This window comes from Sorghum bicolor, chromosome 5 (genome assembly GCF_000003195.3).
Source record: "Sorghum bicolor cultivar BTx623 chromosome 5, Sorghum_bicolor_NCBIv3, whole genome shotgun sequence".
NCBI lineage: Eukaryota > Viridiplantae > Streptophyta > Magnoliopsida > Poales > Poaceae > Sorghum > Sorghum bicolor.
The window spans coordinates 68,695,153-68,719,186 of record NC_012874.2 but is presented as its reverse complement, the minus strand read 5'-3'; the positions used below and the strand labels follow the sequence as shown (position 1 = coordinate 68,719,186).

Genomic DNA, 24,034 nt, shown 5'->3' with positions numbered 1-24,034 from the left:
TTGTCTCGCGATTTACAGTCAAACTGTGTAATTAGTTTTTGTTTTTATCTATATTTAATGTTGTGCCGCAAGATTCGATGTGACAAAGAATATTGAAAATTTTTTGGATTTCGGAGTCATATAAAAACGGACATACTGTCCGATAGAGAAAAAAAACAACTATAAAATATTTGTCGGTTTCCAACTATCTGTAAAAGAAAATTATGCTACCTGAAAACATTCCGTTTGGAAAAGAGATTTTATCTCATCAAAGTTAAACCAAACACAGACAGCGGGTAGGAACAAGGAGGGGGGAGTGGAGCAGTCACCACCACTCACCAGTCAGTAGCGAGAAGTACTAGTACTAGCTTGTGTGCTGTGACTGAGGAACGCGAGCCACCCACACCCTAGTACACCACCGTCCAAGGGCCAAACCCACCGACCACCATGGCCGACGGCGCCGATCCCCGCCGCGCAACCGGCGCTCCACGGCGCAGGGGGACTCCTCTCCGCGCAGGTGACGGTCGTACTGTGGCTCTCCCGCGGCCGCGGTTCGGCCTCGGCAACCTCCAACCGATCACGGACCGCTTCGCGCCGCTCCTGGAGGATGTCGTCGTCGGTCCAGACCCAGCACTCCTTGCCGATGTTGTGAGCCGCCGCCGATCTGGGGCTGGGTCCCAGGCATCCTCCTCCGCGGCGCCGACGGTGGACGGCGGTGCCAGGGACCCAGGCTCCCCTGCTCGCCGGCTACCTCCAACAGGAACCGAACTCGAAACCCGTTGGGCAACCAACGAATCAGGACAGCACCTCATAGTCGGCATCCCTAGTCACCGGCGACAAAGTCTCCTCTCTCAGGCTTCGTCCTCAGCCGCGCCATCCTCCCAGTGAGTCCTGTCCTCTTCTTCTGTTTTTCCTTTCCCATACGCAGTCCGACAAGTTATTATTATCCGTCTTTCTCCCTCAATCTACTGTGGTGGGAATTGCTTGCAATATGACCTGGAATTGGCTCCACATAGTTGAAATTGCAAAGTGACCTGAGACACTAGATACAGACACTTATCTAAATCATTCTTTTTTACTCCAAAAAGACATTCCCTAAACCTTGTGTGCTTAATTCTACTCCTCACCTGGTAGATGTTGCTGGAAAATATTATGCCTTTTTTTTGGCTTCCTGGTGAAAAGATTGATTTTTTCTTGTTGATGAACGGGGACGGATTGTGGATAGTATTGCCTTACCCATGTGGTCTATTTTTCCTGAAAGCTCTCTAATTTGCCCCCCTGACCGCAAGAAACAGCTGCCCGATTCGATCTGAATAGAAACTACCATTGCGCACATACTGTGCATCAGTTGCTTTGTACAACAATTTTTTTCTCTCTCGAACAGGCAGGAGACTTGTATGCAACTAAAATTGCTGAGAAGTGTTGGCATCTTTTTGGTGCTTGGCTGGAAAACCTTTTGTAGTTGCCCCTCAAAATTCATGCTTTATTTCTTATTTGGGTAGACTTTAGTGAACAATACTTTCTTAAATTCCATGAACATCGAAAAACGTAGTAGATTGCTGTTACAAACCTAATCAAGTTTGTTGATTCCAACATTCATAGTCATCCTGGAGCTGAAGGCAGAATACGTGTTCGACAAAGTGTTCTCTATTCAGACCGCCCAAGGCATTCTCGACCAAGAAGACTGGCAAGGTAAGTTGCTGTTTTTTACCTTTATATTATATGTTTAATACCTGGCTTGTGTTTGTTTTCATAGCGAATTTGTACTTATTTTTTCTCTCTGTTCTTTGCATTGACGATCTTTCCTATAATATGTTTTTAATCAGGGCTGAGGCTAGCGCAGTGAGAAGCAGCGAGCTTCATAGGCCGGTTATGGATTTGCCAACATTTGAAGCGCTGTCTTTGGGTGACCCTTCACTTTCCACCCCAGAAACAGCTGAAATGACCACCCCAGAAACAGCTGAAATGACTAATTTTGATTATGCACCTCGTGCTGAGTGAGTTCTTTTCCTATGTTGCACTTTTTAAATTCAGTTTCCCTTGGCCATATGCAATTTGATGGGATCCACACCATTCACCATCTAAATCTACTGAGGAAAAGTGCCGTATTTCTTGCGGTAGCACTTTAAGTCGGTGCCATATGGTATAAATTGTTAAGTGGACATAGACGTCACACTCAATCAGATCCATATATTCATTACTTTTTTTTGCTAAAAAAAATATCCAGTGAGCATTTTTCGACCCTAGCTGTATAGAAGTATTGTGTAATCTGAAGTCATAAGGGCTTCTCTGTTTTTTTGGGAACTGTGCAAGAGAAATTTCATCAAGTATAGAAAAAAGAAAAAAAACCAAAGGAGAAGCAAACCCAACTCCCTTAGGCCACCTAGTACAAAACTAACAGGACCACTCGCTGCAAAGAAAAAAAACACAACCATAAATTCCCATCCGCAGCATAAGCAGCTGGTGGCAAGGACCTACAAAGGAGCTGCTGTAATGCCTTAGCGTCAGCCCAACACCAAGGCTTCTCTGTTTTATTTGTTATCCTTGCGATTTTGGAATGTTTGGCCTGGAAGCTTTTTGCTGCCCCTTCAAATTAATTATCTTTTAACATGTATAAAAGATTCCAATAAAAATAGTTCGTTTCCTTTCTTGGCAATGGAACAAGATTGTAGATTGCTATACTAGTCAATGTACTTACACGTGATGATTCAAAATTTTAGTCATCCTGTAGCTCAAGGGGCTGGAACTGGAATCCGTGTTGGGCAGCATGTTCTCTATTCAGACCAGCCCAGACAGCCTTGCTTTTTACCTTTATATATAGATACATGTTTATTGTCTGATTTGTGTTTACTTGTGTAGCAAATTCATAATACCTTCTTCTGGATATTCTTTCTAATGATTATTGTTCCTTTGTAATTATTATTTTATCAGGCAACAGGAGCAAACCTATGTGGTGAACAGCAGTGAGGTTGATAGGGAAGTTATAGAAGAGGCACTGTCATTAAGTGACCCCCCACTTCTGACCCCTCAAACAGAAACAGATGGAGAGTCTACTGATGATGACTGTGCATCGTAAGTATATTTTGCTCTTTGTTTATCTATGCTGAAATTTAATGTTTTCTATCTCTACATAATTGCAAGAATCCTCAAAAAAGAAAAACAAAAGTTAACTGTAGATATATGAGTTTAGTAACGTAAAAAGACAACCTACTTTATGCGACAAAAAAATTACACGATTTTGGTATGAAATTGTCTTGCTTTAATGCATTACAATACAAAGAATGAACAAGGAGCACATACATTAGTAACTCTATCTAAGCGTCTTCTTGCTTGTGCAGGTTTCCTACTACTGGACAGACTGAGTTCTTTTTTAACCGACCAAAAGGTCTATCACTATCTATGGTGCTGTCTACGCCCCTTTTTATAACTGTACCAAATGTCAAGGAGGAAGGCCCCAAGCTATATTCAGATGTGGAGTATGTACATCATCATTATTTTCTATCGATACTGGCATTTTTGTGTTTTATATATAAGCCTGTAATACACTGGAAATAGTAAGAAGCCTTGTTGAGGCGCTAAAATTATAGTACACACATGGACGGACCAAACAACATAAGCAAGTAAGCAACACAATAGCATGTGAGTAGCTGTAGCACACACATTCTAAGCTATGGACATGAAGGTATTTTGAAGATGCTAATTCAGATATAAACCTGCAATGTGCAAAAATAATTATTTTATTTTCCTAACACCTCTAGCACATGCATGATCAGGTGCATAGGGTGAGTAAACAGTATAAGTGACCTTGACGGTCAAAACCTTGTGTTAATTTGTTGTATTCATGCTTTCATTTGTTATGTATAAATGAATTCATTTGCTCAAGATCACCAGTCAGCAAAAGTTCAGTTTGCATTCCATGACCTTTCGTCTACAGCTGCGATTTGAAATTTTATATGTTGGTTGCTTTTAACAATATCATCATTCTTTTCTTCAGCCCAAAGTATGTGCAGCGTATGGTTAAGGAATACTTAGATGCACGTCCTTGTATGAACCTCCGTGCAACTTCTTATAACATTCTGGCTGTTGAGGATCCAACTGATGCCCGTGCTGCTGAATTGGGTACAGAATCACGGCTACCCAATGTTATTACTGAACAGACTTCTGTTGCAGCTGCTCACCCTCGTATGGTACCAACTGAATCAAGGTAGAGTTTGTAATATTTTGGTCTGCTTTTCCTACTATTTCCATCACTGTCTTGCTAATGTTTAGTTTAGTATTGATTTGTTTGGGAGTACGCCTGCTAGCTTACTGTATTTTTCTTTCTCCTTAATGAAATTGACAGAATGTTTTCTTGCATTGTGCCGTTGTTCAACAAAAAGAAATCCCCCTAGGCTTTATTGTTTTTATTAAGTCATATATTGTTTTTTCTATATATTCATCAGGAAATAAGCCTTCGTGTCATATGTAAAATGGAAATTTTAGACTAATAATTTCCATATGCTGCATTGTTGTGATTATACATAATAGTTTTTTAAATATATTTTTTAGAGTAACACAAACCATGTTCTCAAAATAATTTCAGTGTCTTGCTACATTTTTCTTGAAACAAAAATAAAGGTTGGCAAGTAGGCCCCATGATTTGAATTTGGTCTGGCATAGCTAAAGCAGTGCTAGTTATTATGGTGTAAGTTTACTGGTAGGGAAGGATAAGGCTAGTGACCATGATGGTGCTGGCACAACTAGTGCAGTGGTGGGAGAGGGAGAGAGGAGGGTGAGAGGTAGGAAACTGAAGAGGCTTTCGCCTTTTTTTTAACAAACTTTCTAATGACTTGGAAGGCAAGGATGTGGCACCATCAGCCTCATAGTAGTGGAGTGGGAGAGTGGTGGTAGCTGTCCTATGTAATGTCGCCATCCTCATAGGAGTAGGATGCTGGCACATCATCAGCTTCCTATAACAAATCATACAATCAAATGCTGTGGTAGTAATAAGTTGTTCGGCTATTGCTATGCATTGGTACTCTGGTAATATTTTGAGAGAATATTGATAGTAGTCATGTATGGTCTCATTTTTTACCTAACTTTTTTATTGTCATCCAGAGTTTTGGTGCATGTCGTGCTTACAAACTTTTATTGGAGTCATACCTCTAGTGTAGCTTTATTAATTTTTATGTATGCAAAAGAACATGTTTGGACTTGGTTTTATGATACTTTGATTTCTGCCATAGAGGAAGATGTTGGTCTCAAACTAGTTATGGATTCAGGCATGAAGTTTCAGCAGAAGAAATTATTCCGACTGGAATGGCCTGGATGAAGGAGGAGGTGATGCTCTGTTTCAAGAAGCTCATTGACATAAATCGAGATCTTGCGGTACGCATAGTTTTTTACAATTAAATTTTCAACCTTTAAAACTTTTACAATATACCCCTATGTTGATTTATTGTCAGGGGCTGGAGGACTACCACCTTGATGAACTTCAGCACCAGTGTTTTAATGTGGAGAGCTATGACAAGGTGTACCATCATTATAACTTCACTGTGAGGATGAAGATGCCAGAAGCTGATTGGAAGGTGAAGCTGTATTTTGCTGAAGTGAAGGAGGTTTTCAGGAAAAAATATTATTTATGCTATCCATTGGATCCAAACGAAAATGGTAATAGCAACTGTACACCACCATCATATATGAAATATGTGTGAATGTACTTACAGTTTTCTAATACATTTTGGTTGCCTTTTTTTCGCCAGGCCAATGTTATGCATGCAAGAACCAAGGAATGGAAGATCTGAGACACCCTGCCATTGACCTATTTGAAATGGGCTCGCCTGATGCTTCATGCAATTTATGGTACACTGATGATGAAAGTGACGAGGAAACAAAAGTAACACGTTTTGAGTCTGACAGTTTGGATCTCGGCATTTTGTTTGGTAGTTAGGTTTGGACATGATGCTCCAGGTTCCAGTAGTAGGTAATTTATTGTATCCGAACTTCTGTACCAGCAGGATGTAGGCATACATGTAGCTAAGCAGTTCATTTGTATGTGCGCGCGTGTGTGGATCTTTCACTATGACTGAGATGGTATTTCATATATATCTGCTTATGTAGTTTCCTGTGTGCCAACCAAGTTACTCCTAGTTGGCTCACGAACTTGGTGACATTTCACATATTTTGCTACTCCATTCATCTCTGATAAGACATTAATTTTAACCTTTTTAAGTTAATTATTTTTACTATACATAAAGACATAGTGTATGTATATCTATATGTGTATAGTAAAAATTATGTATCTAGAAAATTCAAAATATTTTATAATTTGAAATGGAGGAAGTACTGAGTACAGTTCTACTCCGTGGAAACCTTTTGAGGTTGCAAATAATGAGCTGTGATAATCTTTTTAGGGCAGTCCCAATGGGACATTGATGATAATTTATATCCCTCTAGCTCAGCAATTGGTGACATGAGGAAAGAGGGTATAAAACCAAGAAATCGTTTCTGCCTCCACACGCGGATCAAAGCACGAAGAAACCAAAAGTTTCCATAGCCTCTCCTTTGCATCCTCACGCAAAACGCTCACCAGAGCCGCGCCATGCTCGGCCGAGAGCATCATCCGCGCTCGCTCGCCACACTGCCGCGTCAGCTCGCTGACGCTGTTATGCCCGCCCGTTTGAAGAAATTACTATTGAGATAGTTTCTACCGATTGATTTTTGCTGGCGTGGTCATTGTGGAAACCGTGTTTCCACTAGTGGGATTGCCCTTAGAGTCAAAACAGGTACGGGCTAAATGAAGTAGGCGTGAGCATTCTATAAATATCTTTGTGAGGTCTAAAGTTTTTAAAAAAACATTTCATAAGAACATGAAACACTGACCCGGACCTTATTAGTGCGGAAGTTAATGACACATGCCGCAAAATCTAGGAGATACCAAAAAGGGGGAAAAAAAGAGAGAGAGAAAGATACATGCTGTGTGTTTTGCATAAGATTATATTAATTCTAGTATTTTCTAATTTAGTTGACACCTAATATATTTGCTGTTTTAAATTATTTTAATACTTTAGTTGATTTATTTATTGATGTAAATTATTTTATATAACTTATAATTTCATGATAAATATTTATATAAATATAATATTTTTTGATTAATTGATATATTGAATTATTAAATATTTATTGACAACTATATTATTTTTATATGAGGTGTCCTTGTCTGTGTTATATACACAAATACTTTAATATCTACTTGTGTAATAACTTTGTAATTCCAAAACTATTGATAAAGTAAAATGGCTATTTGTTTTCTACCACTGAATTTCTCCACTTGATCTATTATTTTATTCTGTATTACCCATTATAATTTAGTTTATTAGAAGTGTACTTTAGTGAAAGATTATTAGAAGTGTACTTTAGTGAAAGATGAACATTTGTAAAATTTTATTCATCTATGTTAAATTTGACAATATACACTTTGAGTTGAATTAAGTTTAGTTGAGTAAATATCTAAATAGAAATCCGAATCCGACAAATATTCGAAAATATCTGAATTCATTATCATATTCGACTTGCCGAGCGGAGCCCGACGACATATTTGTTATATCGCGGTATATGTCGTCGGGCATGCAACACACATGCATATTTGTTAGTAAAGCTAATTGATGATTAGCCTTTGCAATGAAACTTGTGCAAATATTCCAACTGAACATCATCGAATTTGATAAACTTTTCATTGCATTGAAACAGAAGCTGTGTCTACATCGTCTGCATTACCTTTAACATGATGCATCTATGTACTTTGATGTTTGTCGGCACTTATGTGTCAAGAACAAGACAAGAGGCTCCCAGTGTAAAAAGACCAATATATGTCTAATAAATCCGATCGGCATCTCAACAAGTCTGTAAACGCCTTCGTGCTAGGGTTGTAGAATAGAAGGGAATCCACAACATGAGAGCCAGTCTTATTTTGTCTTGTTTCTTCCTCTATCCTCTGTACTAGCAATAACAATCTTTTATCACCCAAGACATCGCCCAATAGCTTTGTAGTCAATATCAAATTTCCAGGCACCTGTATCCTACACTCTTTGACCCACACACTCTTTTCTGGATCAACTAAGAGCCATATGGTCACATCCTGATTGTCCACGTGTGCGTCAACCACAGCTAATGTTCCCTTGATCTCGACTAGAGCAATGCACCATAGCTCCTCCTCCTTGTGGTGCCTCATCAATGTTGGTCCATTAATCACCTCCGCCTTCCACTCTTCGCTCTCGAGGTCGAAAGCGGCTATGCGGTTCCAGCACGGAGACGGAGCTGTATCATCTCCACCATGGACATCACCACCAAACTTGAGCTTGCAAGAGATGCAGTAGAGACACCCATTGAGTACGACCTTCTGATCACGGCCCGATCCGGTAACAAAAGGCGGTGCCGACCTTCGCCTCCATGTCGGTGGCCCGGTGCCGCCACCGTCAGTGATCGTGGCAACCTTGCAAACCACGTGGCCACCGTCGTCGTCATGCCAGCAAGGTTCCTGCAGGCGGATGAACTTGAAGGCGCCGGACGGAGTGGCACGGCCAAAGCTGGTGGAGCAGGTGAAGCCCCAGGGAGTCGGTGGATCGCTCTTGCTGAAGACGGTGTACGCTCGGCCGGCCGCCGGATCGATGACCATGGCAGCACCTGCTTGTGGCGACAATTGTTCTTCGTCAACGCAGATGAGGTCCGGCTGCGTCGGCAGCGGCGTGCGCGTGCACATCGTCGTCATCTCTGACGCCCTGACCACGTTGCCGTCCATGTCCATCACCAGCATCTGCGGCGGGAAGGCTTTGTGTAGCACGCCGACGACGTGCGGCCCGGCGCGAGATCTCTGCGCGGCGACGAAGGCAGGGTTGCCGATGAGGGCGCACCACCCCTTGCAGACGCACCGGAACCGGCACAGGGTCTTCGCCGGCAGCCTGGCTAGCACCTCGAAGACAACGTCCTCCGGCAGCGACACGCCGCCGTCACGATTTGTTCGTTTCGCTTCCATTGTTGTTCGTGTTTGTTCCTCTCGTCAGATATGGAATAATTTTCCGAGATATGAACACAGCCCCCGGCCAGGTCATCAGTTGAGTTGGAGTAGAATACGGACTCCGATCCGTTTCCAGATTCCAAAGATCCAACAAATTAATATAACTCTTAGAAAATTAATTACCATGCCACGGATATATATATATCAACAAGACCACATGCCGCGAATCCTAGTCTGCCTCTTATCCTAGATCCTCGCCCTGCAACTGCCTGCTCCACACGGATATCCTTTACTTCATGCAGACCAACAAATGCACCTAGAAACGCAACATCAATCCATATAACTTACTACATATTTTTATCATCCAATAATCTATATCTATATGCTCATATAAATTAGAACAACTTGAGTATAGTATTAGTGTCAAGTTTAATTAAAGATGTATTGGGTTTCGTCTAACCATGTACTTACAGACGTAGCCTATATAGCTAAATCTTTGAATTCTTTATCCTTTTATAATCTAATAAATAATTTATAACTTACATAATTTATCATTCAATAACCTATATTTGTATGGTCATATAAGTTAGAACAGGTTAGCAAAGTGACTATGTAACATGTATATCCCATTGCAATGCACGAACACTAAAAAGACAAAATTTCTTGCTACCCAAAATTTTGGTTCAACCTAATCTTGAAGTGGTCATGCTCGGTATCAAATACGAAAAATTTATGTCTCTGTTTTTCTCGGTGAACCATCCGTTATTTCCGTCTCTTCCCCGTTTCTTTTTTTGGTTTCCTCTTTCCACTATTATGTGACTTTTTTCTTTTTTTTTATCTCCCATTGTTTCTTATAATAAAGAATAAATATATCATGAGTTTTCTATTTTTTTTACTTTGCAAAATGCACTCACGCACGTACCGTATGTGAGTCTAAGACTTATGGTTGGTGCTCATACTAGTAAACATAACTCACATTTCTTATATTTTTTATCTCTCATTTTTTCTTATAAACAAAACATAATAAATATATTATGAGTTTCCTATTTTTTTACTTTCCAAAACGCGCTCACGCCCTCTATGTCCCTTATGAGAGTTTGGACTAATTAATGATCTGTGCTCATATAAATAACCACAACTCACATTTAGCAACCCACAAGCATAATTGCTAGCACTAAACAAAATTTGTTATTGGTCTACATTGGATCGCTGAGACGTGCAAAATCTATATAATACCGGAGTAAGTGAGTACTTTACCGACACATTTTTAGGTCTTATTATTTTCTTTTCCTGAGTATAGTTTGATATACTTTTTTATAGTTTTTGTATTTCTGTTTTTCCTAGCGAAAACTTTGACACATGATGGATCACACGTTTGTGTCCTGGCAAGAGAAAGAAGAGCCACCTAGCATTAGGGTCACAGTTCTAGGAGAGATTCACTGACAAACATATAAGAGGGTTTTGGTTGATGGTCACAACATGGTGATGTGATGATGGTGATCGAGACAACATGGGAATCGCTCGTTAGGACGATGGGAGTTTGCGTAGGGCTAGCGGCAGGGGCGTCGTGCTGGAGTGGTAGACAGGAGCCCTGTGGTTAGGGTCGAACTTCGTGGGAGGTTGGTGGGACAGTGATCCTGTGTGAGGTGTGTGAGGTGCCGACTGTGGGTGCTAAAAGCCTAATAAAGAGGGCGACAGCTGAGGGGTGCATGAGGCAGTGGACGCAAGCGAGAGAGCAGGATTGGAGTCGGCGCCGTTAAGGAGGAAGAAGGATCATGCAGTTCTCAACCACACGACCCTTCTCCCGTAGCAACGCACGGGCATATTTCCTAGTTTGTATAACTCTTGGAAATTAATTAGCATGCCACGGATATATATACAACAAGACCTCATGCAGCGAATCCTAGTCTGCCTCTTATCCTAGATCCTCCCTGCAGTTGCCTGCTCCACACGGATATCTTTTACTTCATGCAGGCCTATGCCGATGACCTGTTCATTACCAATCATTTGAATGGAAGTTTTTCGGATGTATCCGCTGTTCAACTTAACTTCCAAGATTGACTCACCAGCAAAATATAGTTAATCAAATTGCTGTGAAGTGAGAAACAAGTATAGACAATTTTGGGTGCACTACAATCCACCCTCGCAATCAATCCGTAGATTGGTGTGAATTGAAGTTCAACCAAACTAGCCTGAACTGGCCGGCATTTTAGCATCAAACAAAAGGGTTTCAGCTATAATCATATGACTTGTTAGGCAATTTTGATTTCCTTTCCAAGGAACCTGTCACTGAACTGAAACTTTATGGTAGATACTCTATCACTGGATTTGGTCCATATATTCAATAATGATTCAATTGACAACAAAAATATTACCTCATCTGTATTACCAATCATTTGAATGGAAGTTTTTCGGATGTATCCGCTGTTCAACTTAACTTCCAAGATTGACCCACCAGCAAAATCTAGTTACTTAAATTGCTGTAAAGTGAGAAACAATAGACAGAATGTAACCAGTGTCACAAATGTACTGATTTCAAGACAGCAGGTTTGGCATATAAATATCTATAAACCAGTAAAATAAAGCAACATAAATTTGCTTTCAAACAATTTGGCTTGCAATAGTCTACACAGCAGAGCCAAATTAAATTGGCTTTATTATATATATTATTTCCACAGTTGTTCGTCATGTAGATAGGAGACTCCCGGTGTATAAGGCCATGCCATTGCATTGTTGTGCCATCTCCTTGATATCCGTAAAAGCCTCGGTGCTGGGGTTAAAGAACTGAAGCACCTGCCGACGAAAGTAATTCAAATGCGACAACAGCAACAGTTTTCTGCCATCATCCAAGGCATCCAATACCTGAATACTAGAATACTGTGCGGGCATCCGTATCGTGTACGCCTTGACCCATACACTCTTGCTATAATCGATCAAGCGCCATACATTGGCATAGAGGCGAAGGCCACCTACATAGCCGGCACATTTTGTTTTGTCAATATGAACCATACACAATGCTCCCTTGAGCTCGGTCAGAGCAATGCCCCGTTCCTAGCCTGTTGGTCTACCTCGGGCCCCAATGGCGGGCCATTGATCGTCTCCATCCACGCTTCGCTCTCGAGATCGAAACCAGCTACACGATTCCAAAATGCAGTTGTTGTGTAAGTCATGTAAGGCATGAAGTAGATGACGCCATTGACAGTGGCCTTGTGTTTGGGGCAAAAACAGGTAATTGGTGGCGACCTTTGCCTCCATGTCGGCTCTACACCATCGTCGTCTAGCTCGTCCGTGATCGTAGCGACGTCACAGACCGTTTCGTGAGTTTCGTTGACGTAGAAACGCAGGACCTTGTAGGCGCCAGACGGAGTAGCTCGGCCAAAGCCGAAGTTGCTCCATAACCTGTCGTCGTCCCTGCCGACGGTGAACGCTCGCCTGGTCGCCGGATCGACGATCATGGCGCGGTGCCTCATCATGTCAACGCAGACGAGGTCCAGGCGGGTGGGCACCAGCGCTGCGCAATTCTTGACCTCCAAAACCCTAAGGACGTCGCCGTGCGTGTCCAGCACCCGTAGCTCGAGCTCGAAGGTCCGCCCCAATCCGAACACGCCGACGATGAGAGGGCCGGCGTGGGATCTCTATCTCTGCGCGGCGACGAAGCCCGGGTCAGAGATGAGGGCGCGCCACGCCTTGGACACGCATCGGAACCGGCACAGGGCTTTCAGCGGCAGCCTGACTAGCACGGCGAAGACGACGTCCTCCGGCAGCGATACGCAAACGGCGTCGTCGTCGGAGATATTCTGGCAACGACGATAGCTTTGTATGATTTTCATTGTCTGTTACGGCCTCCAGATCCGATAAACATGCAACCGACTAACCGATACTTCATATGTATGTGTGTCTTCTCTTCTTTAATAAATATATATATATATACTCCTTCGGTCATTGGAAATAAGAAATATTCTAAAATTTATAGGACAGTTTATGAGGTAACTCAAATAACGCATGTAACCCTTCCTTAATTAACAACAATACAGAGATTTTGTGCTTACTATATTTTTAATGTGGTAGATACTAATAGCAAGTACGGATGTGATTGAGACATTGAGAGAGTTAAATAATTTATAGTAACTCATAATTTGAAATATATTTTGAATGCTTGGCTAAAATTAGTAGCCAAAATTCTATTGTTAAGTTATTTTATAAAATAGAAAACTTCTTAAAAAAAGATGCCCACAACAGTTTTGCTATTTTACAAAATCAGATAGATAGTGTTAGTTGTTGGCTATATATGGCTACCGAAAATCAAGAGATAGCTAACTTTTTATTTTACAAAACTAAATAGTACATCTATTGGAACCTATTTTTTGCTATAAAAATTCTAAAATAACCTCCATAACAATCCAAGGTGTTAGAGTTGCTTGTCATATATTTCATAGAGGGAACAATATTAAATAGCAAAAATTTATGTCCTTTTTTTCATCCATGCATTTTTTTAGTTCATCCATCCTTCACGGAATTATAAATGGCCAACAAATATTGGAAACTATTGGAGGAACCAACAAATATGCTCTTATACCCATTGATTTCCCAATGCAAAAATATTTTCTATATTTTCACCATATGAAAAATTCATTGATCTACCAATTGTTTTTTTGGAACCATTTGAGATGCTCTTATGTCCATTTTTTCGTTCATATCTCATTTTTAGTTCGTCCATCAGCTCATGGGATTTCTTATAAACATAAATAAATAAATAATAAATAAATAAATATAGTATTACAGTTCTTTTAGCCCTCCTCAAAAAAATAAAGAATTCCGTCACCAAGTTGTTTATATTGTTCTAATTACAAACAAAACTTACTTTTATTAAAAACCCAGATCAATCAATGGCGCAACTAATTCAACTTTTAACTGAAATCTTGGGCAGTTTATTATCTAAACAAATGTATCTATATATGTAATCCTCGATAAGGACTGTCATATGGAAAATCGAGAGAGATCTCATGTCATAATCATGAGCGACAGACCACGATGACAATGGGAGGGCCAACAGAGAGATCTCATGTCATAATCATGTGTGCGACGAGGAATGCCAGATCAGAGATGTGGATCGGATCCGCTATCCCTTGGACAAGCACCGGAGCAAAATTGGTTTTTCAGTATTATATTGTAGATACTAAATGGATGTATCCGAATTTGTTTTAATATTTTTTCTGTCTAATTTCAGGTCCAATTTCAACAAAAATATGGAGTATCCGACATTATCCATATCCGTGTAGAACAAATACAATAAATCTATCTAATTTCAATATTAATTATATATTATTATTAATCTTTCTCTAATATATAATTATCAAAATTCCAGTCCACCGGTAAATTCTGTCCACCACAAAGGCCGGAAAGATCAGACACGAGACAAAAAGAAAGAAAGGAATCCTCTTCCAAATCAGACTTGTTCAAATCGAACTCTATCAAAAATCAAAAGAAAAAAATATCTATACCTCAAATTTTCTGCCGTTTCTTTTAGCATCAAACAAAAAGGCCTTCTATATCTCCTGAATACGGTTCACGTACCAAAAGAAGGCCAGCGAGCGTGGCCACGTTGCTCGCAATTCTCGGCCGTTCGATCGGCCGGACCATTCTCTGTTATTTTGCAAAAAAGCCCTCGCACTAACCCACCGTCCAGCCCACTCTCTTAGGTTTTTATTCAAAATAGTCGTCGAAATTTACTAGAATTAAAGATAAGTCCATATTCGCCTGCCTCTAGCCTAGGCCGGCCTCAAGCTTGCTGGGCCTAAGTGGGCCGAATATGGCCCTATGGTATTTTTATTTTCCTATTAATTTTAATCTTTTATTTTCAAAATAGAAATCTCCAAAAAATCTAAAAATTATAAATAAAATCATAAAAATACCAACTAATTTTGTTGAGTTTCTTATGACTAGATATATATACATTTAACTTAAAATATTAGTGTATTTTATTTGATACATATATACATCTATAATCTTATGTCACTGATTAATTTTTTGCTCATATCGCATATGAATTGAAAATATCTCCGCAAAATTAACTTTAAATATATTCATACCCATTTTCAAAATCTTCGCTTTATAATTCTCCCCACCTAACTCTAAATCAATTCATATATTTTTTATAATCTTTGTTTCCTAATCCTTTAATTTTATCCTAACTCGTAATACAAAATAATCCAAAACAAATAATCGTTGACATACATATACGAAGCCAAATACTTCACCATATATATAATATTCCGTATACTCACATATATGAGTACATCATGTCACGCATGTAAACAAACAAAATAAATGCACTTAAAATGTACACCATACAAAGAAAAAAACAAAAAAAAACACATAGACACAGGTACGACACATAGCTAATCACTGGCCATAAAGCGGCAATGCCGCGTATATTTCTAGTGGGCACGAATTGTGCCCACAGTCCCTACAATACGCTGAAGTTGCATTTTAGCATCAAACAAAAAGGCCTTCTATAATCATATCACTTGTTAGTGGGATTAACGGATTGGTCACAATACTTGCTTTTTGAAAGACCGATTAACAGTAACCCTTTGCTTCCAGGAGTGACACAGCAAACCAGAGTTAAATTTTCTACGGTGGGAAACAACAAGCTAGTATAGAAAGAATGTAACCAGTGCCTCAATATTACTACGACACTACAGTAGCCATATTATACTATGACATATATTTTCGCTGAATCAAGTATAACTTAGTTAGAGATAAAGCATAGATTTAACAAGAATAAAGCTAAATAAATCTATAACTAAGTTATACGTGATCCAATGGGTATGAAATTTTTACCACAGTTCAAGCATACATTAATGAGCCCACCATAAAATTTTTACCACAATTGAACCATAGGAACTGCATATATAAATTATTCTTATTAATTATAGAAAAACATAGATTTAAAGCTATAAAAAACCTTTGTACTAAAGTATACCATATTATATATTCATTGTGTAAATCTACTCATGAGAATTCCAACAAAATTGAATTTTTTATTTTTATGATTTTTATATAATTTATTATGATTTTTAAAATATTCAGTTGAAATAAATAAAAAGGAAAAAGTCTACATAACCACTCAAACTATCTAGGGTGGAATACTTCATCCCCCAAACTATAAAATCGATATTCTACCCCTTGAACTTTTAAAACCGGTCAAATAACCCACTAGTGTGGTTTTATATAGTGGTTTTTTCTTTTTATTTTTTATTTATTTCCGCTGAAACTTTGATAAATCATAATAAATCACAAAAAAATCATAAAATGAAAAATTCAATTTTGTTGGACATGTGATGAGTAGGTCTACACAATAATATATAATAAGATATAATTTTAGTACAAAGTTTTTGTCGTAGCTTTAAATCTATGTTTTTCTATAATTAATAAGAATAATTCATATATATAGTTCCTACGGTTCAATTGTGGTAAAAAAAAAATTGTATGGTGGGTTCAATATTGTATGCTTGAACTATGGTGAAAGTTTCGTATCTATTGGATCAAATATGACTTAGTTATAGATTTGTTTAGCTTTATTCTTTTTAATTCTATGCTTTATCTATAACTAAGTTATACGTGATCCAATGAGTATGAAATTTTTGCCATAATTCAAGCATATAATAGTGAGCCCACCATAAAAATTTTTATTATAATTGGACCTAGAACTACGTATATGAATTATTTGAATTAATTACAGAAAAACATAGATTTAAAGCTACAGCAAAAACTTTGTACTAAAGTATACCATATTATATATTTACTGTGCAGATCTACTTATTAGGAATCCAACAAATTGAACTTTTATTTTATGATTTTTCTGTGATTTATTATGATTTTCCAAATATTCAGCAGAAATAAATAAAAAACAAAAATACAAAATCATCCTCTAAAACCACTCTAGCGGGTTATTTGACTGATTTTGAAAGTTCAGAGGATAAAATATTCGATTTTATAGTTTAGGGGATGAAGTATTCCACAGTTTGGGGGTTATGTAGACTTTAAAAAGACAAAACCACCATTAAAAAAACCACTCTAGTGGGGTTATTTAACCGGTTTTGAAAGTTCAGAGGGTAGAATATCCGGTTTTATGGTTTGGAGATGAAGTATTCCACCGTAAATAGTTTGGAAAGTTATGTAGACTTTTATATGTCACTTTGACTTTTTTTAATATAGCTATTGTGTTCTGCATGGCTTGATCAGAAGGTCAAAGTTTTCATCTAGAAAATACATGCTGCGCCAAGAAAGAAAACGACACCCGTACGCATTATCGTCATCGGCCCAACAACGACAAAGCCCATCCAATGCGCCAGCTGCCTCCACCACCCTCGAGCCAGAGGCCCTCTCCTATGTGCGCAGATCTAGACGGGGAACCCCCGATCCACTGAAGAACAGGGAGGAAGCCAAGCAGAGAGGGAAAGAGCAAGGGGAGGTGGGTCGGAGGAGATAGAGCCCTGCTGCGCCATCGTTGCGCTCGCACAAGCAGGAAGCAATAGCACCAAGTCTGTTATTATTCTTATTCCAATGCAATCACAAATACTTCACGCGTCGTCATCACACTACTGAAGACCAGTGAAGGAGTGCTGCACTCGGCAAAGACCACTCGGTAAAAAAATTATCGGCAAAGGACTCGAGTGCCATTTGTCGCGTCACTCGGCAAAAAAAGACGGCAGCCGCGTCGTTAGCGGTAGCTTTGCCGGGTGTGTCTTCCAGCACGATACTCGACAAAGAATTTAATCTTTGCTGAGTGTCCTACTAGAAGGCGCTTATCAAAGATTTTTTTTTAAAAAAAAATTCTTTGCCGAGTGCCCAACATTTACACTCGGCAAAGCCACTGACACTCAGCAAAGACTCTGTTTCCAGTAGTGTTACTATTATTATTATGCATGTACTTCAATGTTTCCGTGCATATCGACTTGATTACCAATATAATCAGTGGAGAAGCTTCAAACAAATGTTAGAGGGGGGACACCGGTACTAAAATAGTTAGTCTTAGGTTAGCACGGTTTAAGCATGATTCAGTACAAAACTTCAAATTAAAGCAATGGAAAATTAAGAGGGGCCATGGCCCTTTTGGCCTAAAAAATTTCTGCCGGAGGATGTAGCCAACCCTAGTTAAGTGTTGTTTCATATGGGAAACAATTATTAAGAGAATGTCACCAATGGATCAAATGGATTCCAACAAAATTATCAAAAGCTGACTTATATGACAAAAACATATAAATCAGTGAAGCAACATAAATTTACTCATGAAGATGTGTGATCAGCTGAGGCCAGCTAGTGAGAATCCATGCAACATAGCCAATTTGGCTTTATATGTATTTCTACGACATACAATTATTTTTAAGATAGAAGGTTCCGCGTATACAAGGCCATTATACCAGTGAACCCGTCTGTCATCTCCATGAAGTCTGTAAAAGCCTCGGTGCTAGAGTTGTACAACTGAAGAATATACCGATGCATGGTACCTCTCCGAGTTCCTTTTCGAGAACGCGTTCAACAACAATAATATTGTGCCATCACCCATGACATCCAATGGCTTAGTAAATAACATGTTTTCAGGCATCTGTATCGTATGCACCTTGTCCCAAATACTCCTGTTAGGATCCATCAAGAACCATAAGTTGGCAAAGTGGCCACCCAAACATGGGAGATTGCAGACGTTGTGAACCATACACAAGGTTCCCTTGAGCTCGGTTAGGTAAACAATGTGCCTTTTTTTCTCCTTGAGCCCCAATGATCCTTTGATCATCTCCGCCTTCCACTCTTCACTCTCAAGGTCAAATGCAGCTATGCGATTCCTATGATAAGATGTTGCGTAAGTGTCGTGAGCCTTCAAGTAGAGGACGCCATTGACAGTTGCCTTGTGTTTGCAGGAAAAGCTTGTGCGGAATGGGCTCGATTGCCTCGGCCTCCATGTCGGTTCTTCACCGCCGTCCGTGAACGTGGCCACCTTGCACGACAGGGTATCTCCATACCAGCTCGACGAAGTTAAGTTGAGGCGGAGAACCTTGTAGTCGCCGGATGGCACGGCCCGGCCAAAGCTGTAGTCACTGAAGGAGGCCGGCCATTGGACGTCGCACCATGCAGGGTGCAGAGAGGGAGGATCGTTGGTGCCAACAATGGTGAAGCCGCGCCCGGACGCCGGATCGATGATCATGGCACCGAGCTGCGGCATCCTCTTGTTGACGAAGATGAGGTCGAGGCGCGTCGGCGCAAGCAATGCCGTGCCCCTGACGTCGAACACCCTGAGGACGCAGCCGTCCCTGTCCAGCAGCCGCAGCTCGTGCCACTCTGGCCTGGATCGGAACACGCCGACGACGAGCGGGCCGGTGCGGGATCTCTGCGCGGCGGCGAAGGCCGGGTCGGAGATGAGGGCACGCCAGGACTTGGACACGCACCGGAACCGGCACAGGGCCTTCACCGGCAGCCTGACTAGCACCTCCAAGATGATGTCCTCCGGTAGTGACGACTGGACGCGGCGGCCGCGGCCGCGGCGGTTGCCATCACGTTTGCGCAGTTTCTTCACTGCCATTGTTGTTGCGCTTGGAGACGGCGGCCGGCGGGTTTACCCAGCGAGAAAATTTGTGATTATAGGACTCCAATCGTATGGGTTTCGCTATAATATGACTTTAAACATTTTCTTAGCTAAAATAACTTCTGAATCGTTAATGCTTTGCTATTATAACATTTGAGACTTAATTTGAACGTTTTGTACTCAAATCTCTTCCAAACTCGAAATATTTTTAATTAATGGCTATACTGCCTCTAGGGGCTAATTAACAGCCTCGCCTGCTGCGCCTGGCCGGCTGCTGCCGTCTTTTCTTGTTCATGCATCCGAAAGAGACCGAAACGCCCCGACGCTTCTTGCTGCTCGCTACCCAGCCGGCAAGCTGCTACGTGCTACGTCTGGGACGACGGCTGCTCACCGTTGACCTGCTACGTGCCGCGCGAGGCTGCCGCGTTCGCGAGGCTCTGGGTGCCGTTCTGTGGGTGTGGACGGCGGCCGACGGGCAGAGGCTCGGTCTACGGCGCGGAGTCGCGATGGAGGGCGGCACGTGAGGAGTCGCGATGGAGGCGGCGTGTTACGTGAAACAGGCGACGTAACCGGTCTATGGTTGTGCAGGGATCGATCCATTATCTGAAGGGCATTATGACCAATATGTGAAAGTATTTTAATTTGGTTTAAAATTTGATTAGAATATGTTGAATTCAATGATCAAATGTTATATAGCAAATTGTCAATGTTTCGGGAGTTATTTTTGCAAACCGATGTTACAAATCCTATTATAACGAAGCTCACACGATTGGAATGTTATAATAGCAAATTTCTCCTACCGAGCAGTCGCCCGCCGCCAGCTCTCCTTTTTTGCCGAGGGTGTCTGTGTCGACTAGGTTTTGTGGAGTCCCGGTTTCTGCCCCTAAGGTTTTGGCATATATGGGCCGGACCGGAAGTGCATCATCGTCGTCCAGCATAAATTATTAGTGGTTCTGCATGCAACACAAAATTTTAAATTTATAAGACAACCAAGTTTTCAAAAACGGTTATCCTAGCACCCCGACGTCCGGCACGCGAGACGCGTCTGGATGTCGGTGCCCGTTTCCCGCGCCTTCATCCAAATCAATTAACACGGTATGTTCCCGCTAGTCTTCTCTAAGTCGCAAAAATTATTCCTGCCACCCCGATCGCACGTTGCTGTTGTTGCCAACAAGCTTCGCACCCCGTGCTAATTTTCTTGCCGCCCCGCTCGCACGCTGCTGCTGTTGCCAGCAAGCTTCGCACAACGCGTCATTCTGCTGCGCGCGTGCTACTGCTGCACTTGCTGCTCCCAGTGTATTGTTAATGCTACCCTTCCATGTACATGGGCCCACACAAAAGAGAGGGCAGGAGCACAAGGCGTTACCCATGTTGACTCAAGGTTGCATGCTACAGTATACCGTGGGGATCAAGCCTAGTGGTGCAGGAGGTGATGCAGGGGGCATCTGGTTCTGCGTTACCCATGTGGACTTAGACTGCATGCTACAGTACCCCCGTGGGGACCAATCCTAGTGGTGCAGGGGCGCCTGGTTCTACTTTCGTTGTGTTGGTCTGCTAGAGCGTGTGGGGAGCAACACTTGCTGCAATAAAATATGCTGAAAATCAAGTGAAACAATTAAAATATACATGTGCAAAATATATGTGTAATATCATTGCAACATATATAATATTGAGATGAAATAATTGCAACATATGTTTGAAATAGGTGAAACATTTATAATATACACTTGTAACGTACATGTATAGCTAATGCAACACATACAACATCCAGATGAAAACATGCAACATTTAGATGAAACAGTTGAAACATTTGGAATACTTAGTTGCAACATACGTATATAGCCACTGCAACATATACAATATCTAGATGAAACACTTGCAACATATGTTTGAAATAGTTGAAACATACACTTGCTACACACGTGTATAGTCATTGCAACACTTGAACATCCAGATAAAAAAAACTATAATATACATTTGAAATATACACTTACAACATAGTATATAGCTGCTATTACAAAAAATACAACAACATCTAAATAAAATATAGTACCTACATCTAAAACGCAGAAAATAGGCTAGATGCCATGGAAGGACCAAAAAAATTTACACCAGCACTTAGGGTGTCTCCGATGGTTCCTAAATAGCTAATATACGAAGTATTTCACTGGCTATCAAGGAGAGAGATCAAATAACTAGGACTTCTAAATAGCTAATGTAATATGATCTTCTAGAAACACCTCTCTCACAGCTTCCACTATAGTATTTTTATTTTATTTATTTTTTGTCTTATTTAGCTAGCTATTTATAAATTACTATTACAAACACCCTCAACTGTCATATAGATGTGGATCTACACACCATTAGCTTAACTGGATCAGCCAAAGCAGGAACGTGGCAGAGGCAGCTTGGCATCACGTAGAAAACAAAAGAGGAAGAGGGAGAGAGAAAAAAAAGCAGCACGACAAGGAGCAGCGAGCAGCATGCCTAGACGTTAGGTACGGTAGGCATGGCACTGCGTGCGGCCCTAGGCACATGCCTGATGGGTTGGTGTAATACCCGATTTTAAGGACAAAACCAGATATACACTATATATGAGTTTTAGAAGTCAAATCTCACATATAGTTACAAATAAGGGGTAATATCAAAAGACAATGCATAAATATATAACGTACTTAATATAATTGATAGCAACAGCGGATAAACAACTCCAAACTTCGGGTATTAACTTCACTCTACAGGATCCAACTGACTGGTTGATCACAAGCCTAAACTTCTCCTGAGGTTTGGGGGAAATAGCAAGAGTGAGTCCATGTCGAACTCCACAAGTATAGCAACTAGATTGTTTAGCTCCCACAATCTCATGATCAATGTGACATAAATTATATAAAGCATTAAACAATAAATAATGAGCCTATTTAACACACAGGAATCATCACCCTTAATGTAGATGTCCCCAAGGCCGCTCCTGACCGTGAGCTCGGCTAGTATACTAGTTTTTAACCCTCTGCAGAGGTTGCACATCTTTACCCATGAGTCATGATTTACCCTTTCGCCCGAGGTAGCTAATCTCTTAACCCCCTTCCTAGGGAGGTCGGCAGGGATCACTATGAAGTCTTTCAAAGGTTCGTCTAACAAGTTAGGGCCGCTTGGTTTCATTAGTCAGTCTATGTGATTCACCCGCAGGAATCCACGGTCTGCTATTCCCCAATTACGCCACACGGTAACCGCTAACGAGCTAGAGAAGTTACTCATACTTAACTAAAGCCAGAGCTATTATAGCCCTCATGGTTGCACTGTTGTCCCGGGTGATCACGTACAGATAGATCATCAAGTTGCTAAAAAGTCATCTTTTATCGTTTATTACTTAACATTAATCTAGCCACAGGATCATGGTCACAGAAATAAAATCCAAAAGCTATACTTGCCTTGATCCAATAGCTCTTGCTGATCTTGCTAGTTGTCCAAGGCTCTGATCTTGATCACTGAAGCACTCTTGATCACCACGAATTGCTCACCGACTAAACTCGATCATCGATCATCGATCACACAAACGATCGAAGAAAACATACACGAATCAAACAAGGCTACAATTAGAACAGTACACCAATCATATAAAAACAGTATGAAGAGTTTATAAAACGATTCTACGCATCGCTACGATCTCACAGACGTAAAGATCACGAAAATCGGAGTTGAAACGGAGAAGATATGAATTTTCTAAGATTTTATATAGAAAAATAATTAATTAAATAGGATCACGAAATTAAAAAGTTTCAAACTGAGAAAACAGTGTTACTAACATGTAGAGCTCATTAAAACGAATCCAACGCAATTTGAATGGGTCGAAACGGAGTTAAAATGAACATTTTATGATCAATTTAAATCCAGTGGCAATTCTGTAAATAGCGAAAACATAATTAGAACTGAGCCGAGAGAAAATACGCTTTCAAAATTGAGAAATGGCTTTCCCAGATGACGCCAAGGACCGCGGGTTGAGCATTGAATCTTCTAAGGGCTCTTTAAGAAAAAGACGCAGCGAAGGGGTACGTTTTACTTTCAGCCATCCGATCTACATCCGACGGCTCAGAGTCCTCCCAGTGGCTACTCCGGCCGGCCGGCTTCCTTCCTGAGCTCCGGCGCGGCCAGCCACCATGCCCGCCGCCGTTGAAGCTCACCGGGGTCTGCGTTTTCTTGTTTCCGAGCACCAAAAACAAATCCGCGACCATGGAGAGATGGAGGAGCGTGTGACGAGCTCACCCAGCCACTTTGCAAGGGCCGAGAGGAAGCGAGGAGCTCGCGCGGCGCGATGGATAAGCTCGGTCCCGGCTAGATCCCGAAACGCGAAGGTGACGGCTTCTAGGGCTTTGATTCACGACTTAGATGCAAACAGAAGCTGCGGCCTTGGAGGAGTTGCTTTATAGGGGCTTGGTTGGCGAAAAGGGCAAGGCGATCCCACCGTTTTCGGAATCGAGATCGGC

General features: G+C 40.9%; 3 protein-coding genes across 4 annotated transcripts; 1 reads left to right on the top strand and 2 right to left on the bottom strand.

Moving 5' to 3' along the window:
* On the top strand, positions 308-6,180 carry LOC8068356. Of its 2 annotated transcripts, none has more exons than XM_002451158.2 (9): positions 308-863; positions 1,582-1,671; positions 1,806-1,976; positions 2,911-3,051; positions 3,318-3,455; positions 3,974-4,183; positions 5,241-5,346; positions 5,424-5,628; positions 5,721-6,180. In XM_002451158.2, the coding sequence occupies exons 1-9, from the start codon at positions 427-429 to the stop codon at positions 5,906-5,908; spliced, it is 1,686 nt and encodes a 561-aa protein (XP_002451203.1). In that variant the 5' UTR covers positions 308-426; the 3' UTR covers positions 5,909-6,180. The 2 variants fall into 2 exon arrangements, with proteins under 2 accessions (XP_002451203.1, XP_021317029.1); XM_021461354.1 differs by having other exon boundaries at positions 5,205-5,346.
* LOC8068355 (F-box protein At5g65850) lies at positions 7,945-8,989 on the bottom strand. The gene is made up of 2 exons (XM_021462167.1): positions 8,030-8,989; positions 7,945-7,956 (listed from the first exon to the last, which is right to left on the bottom strand). The coding sequence occupies exons 1-2, from the start codon at positions 8,987-8,989 to the stop codon at positions 7,945-7,947; spliced, it is 972 nt and encodes a 323-aa protein (XP_021317842.1).
* LOC8068353 (putative F-box/kelch-repeat protein At1g13200) lies at positions 12,607-19,550 on the bottom strand. The gene is made up of 2 exons (XM_002449877.2): positions 18,471-19,550; positions 12,607-12,768 (listed from the first exon to the last, which is right to left on the bottom strand). Exons 1-2 carry the CDS (start codon positions 19,548-19,550, stop codon positions 12,607-12,609), a joined length of 1,242 nt encoding a protein of 413 aa, XP_002449922.2.

Coding starts and splice junctions, on each gene's coding strand:
- LOC8068355 (XM_021462167.1), bottom strand. CDS start 8,989: ATGGAAGCGAAACGAACAAATCGTGACGGCGGCGTGTCGCTGCCGGAG.
- LOC8068356 (XM_021461354.1), top strand. CDS start 427: ATGGCCGACGGCGCCGATCCCCGCCGCGCAACCGGCGCTCCACGGCGC. Junction 3,052..3,317: donor ACTGATGATGACTGTGCATC/GTAAGTATATTT, acceptor TTGCTTGTGCAG/GTTTCCTACTACTGGACAGA. Junction 3,456..3,973: donor AAGCTATATTCAGATGTGGA/GTATGTACATCA, acceptor TCTTTTCTTCAG/CCCAAAGTATGTGCAGCGTA.
- LOC8068353 (XM_002449877.2), bottom strand. CDS start 19,550: ATGGCAGTGAAGAAACTGCGCAAACGTGATGGCAACCGCCGCGGCCGC. Junction 12,769..18,470: donor CGGAGAGGTACCATGCATCG/GTATATTCTTCA, acceptor CGTCGTTGCCAG/AATATCTCCGACGACGACGC.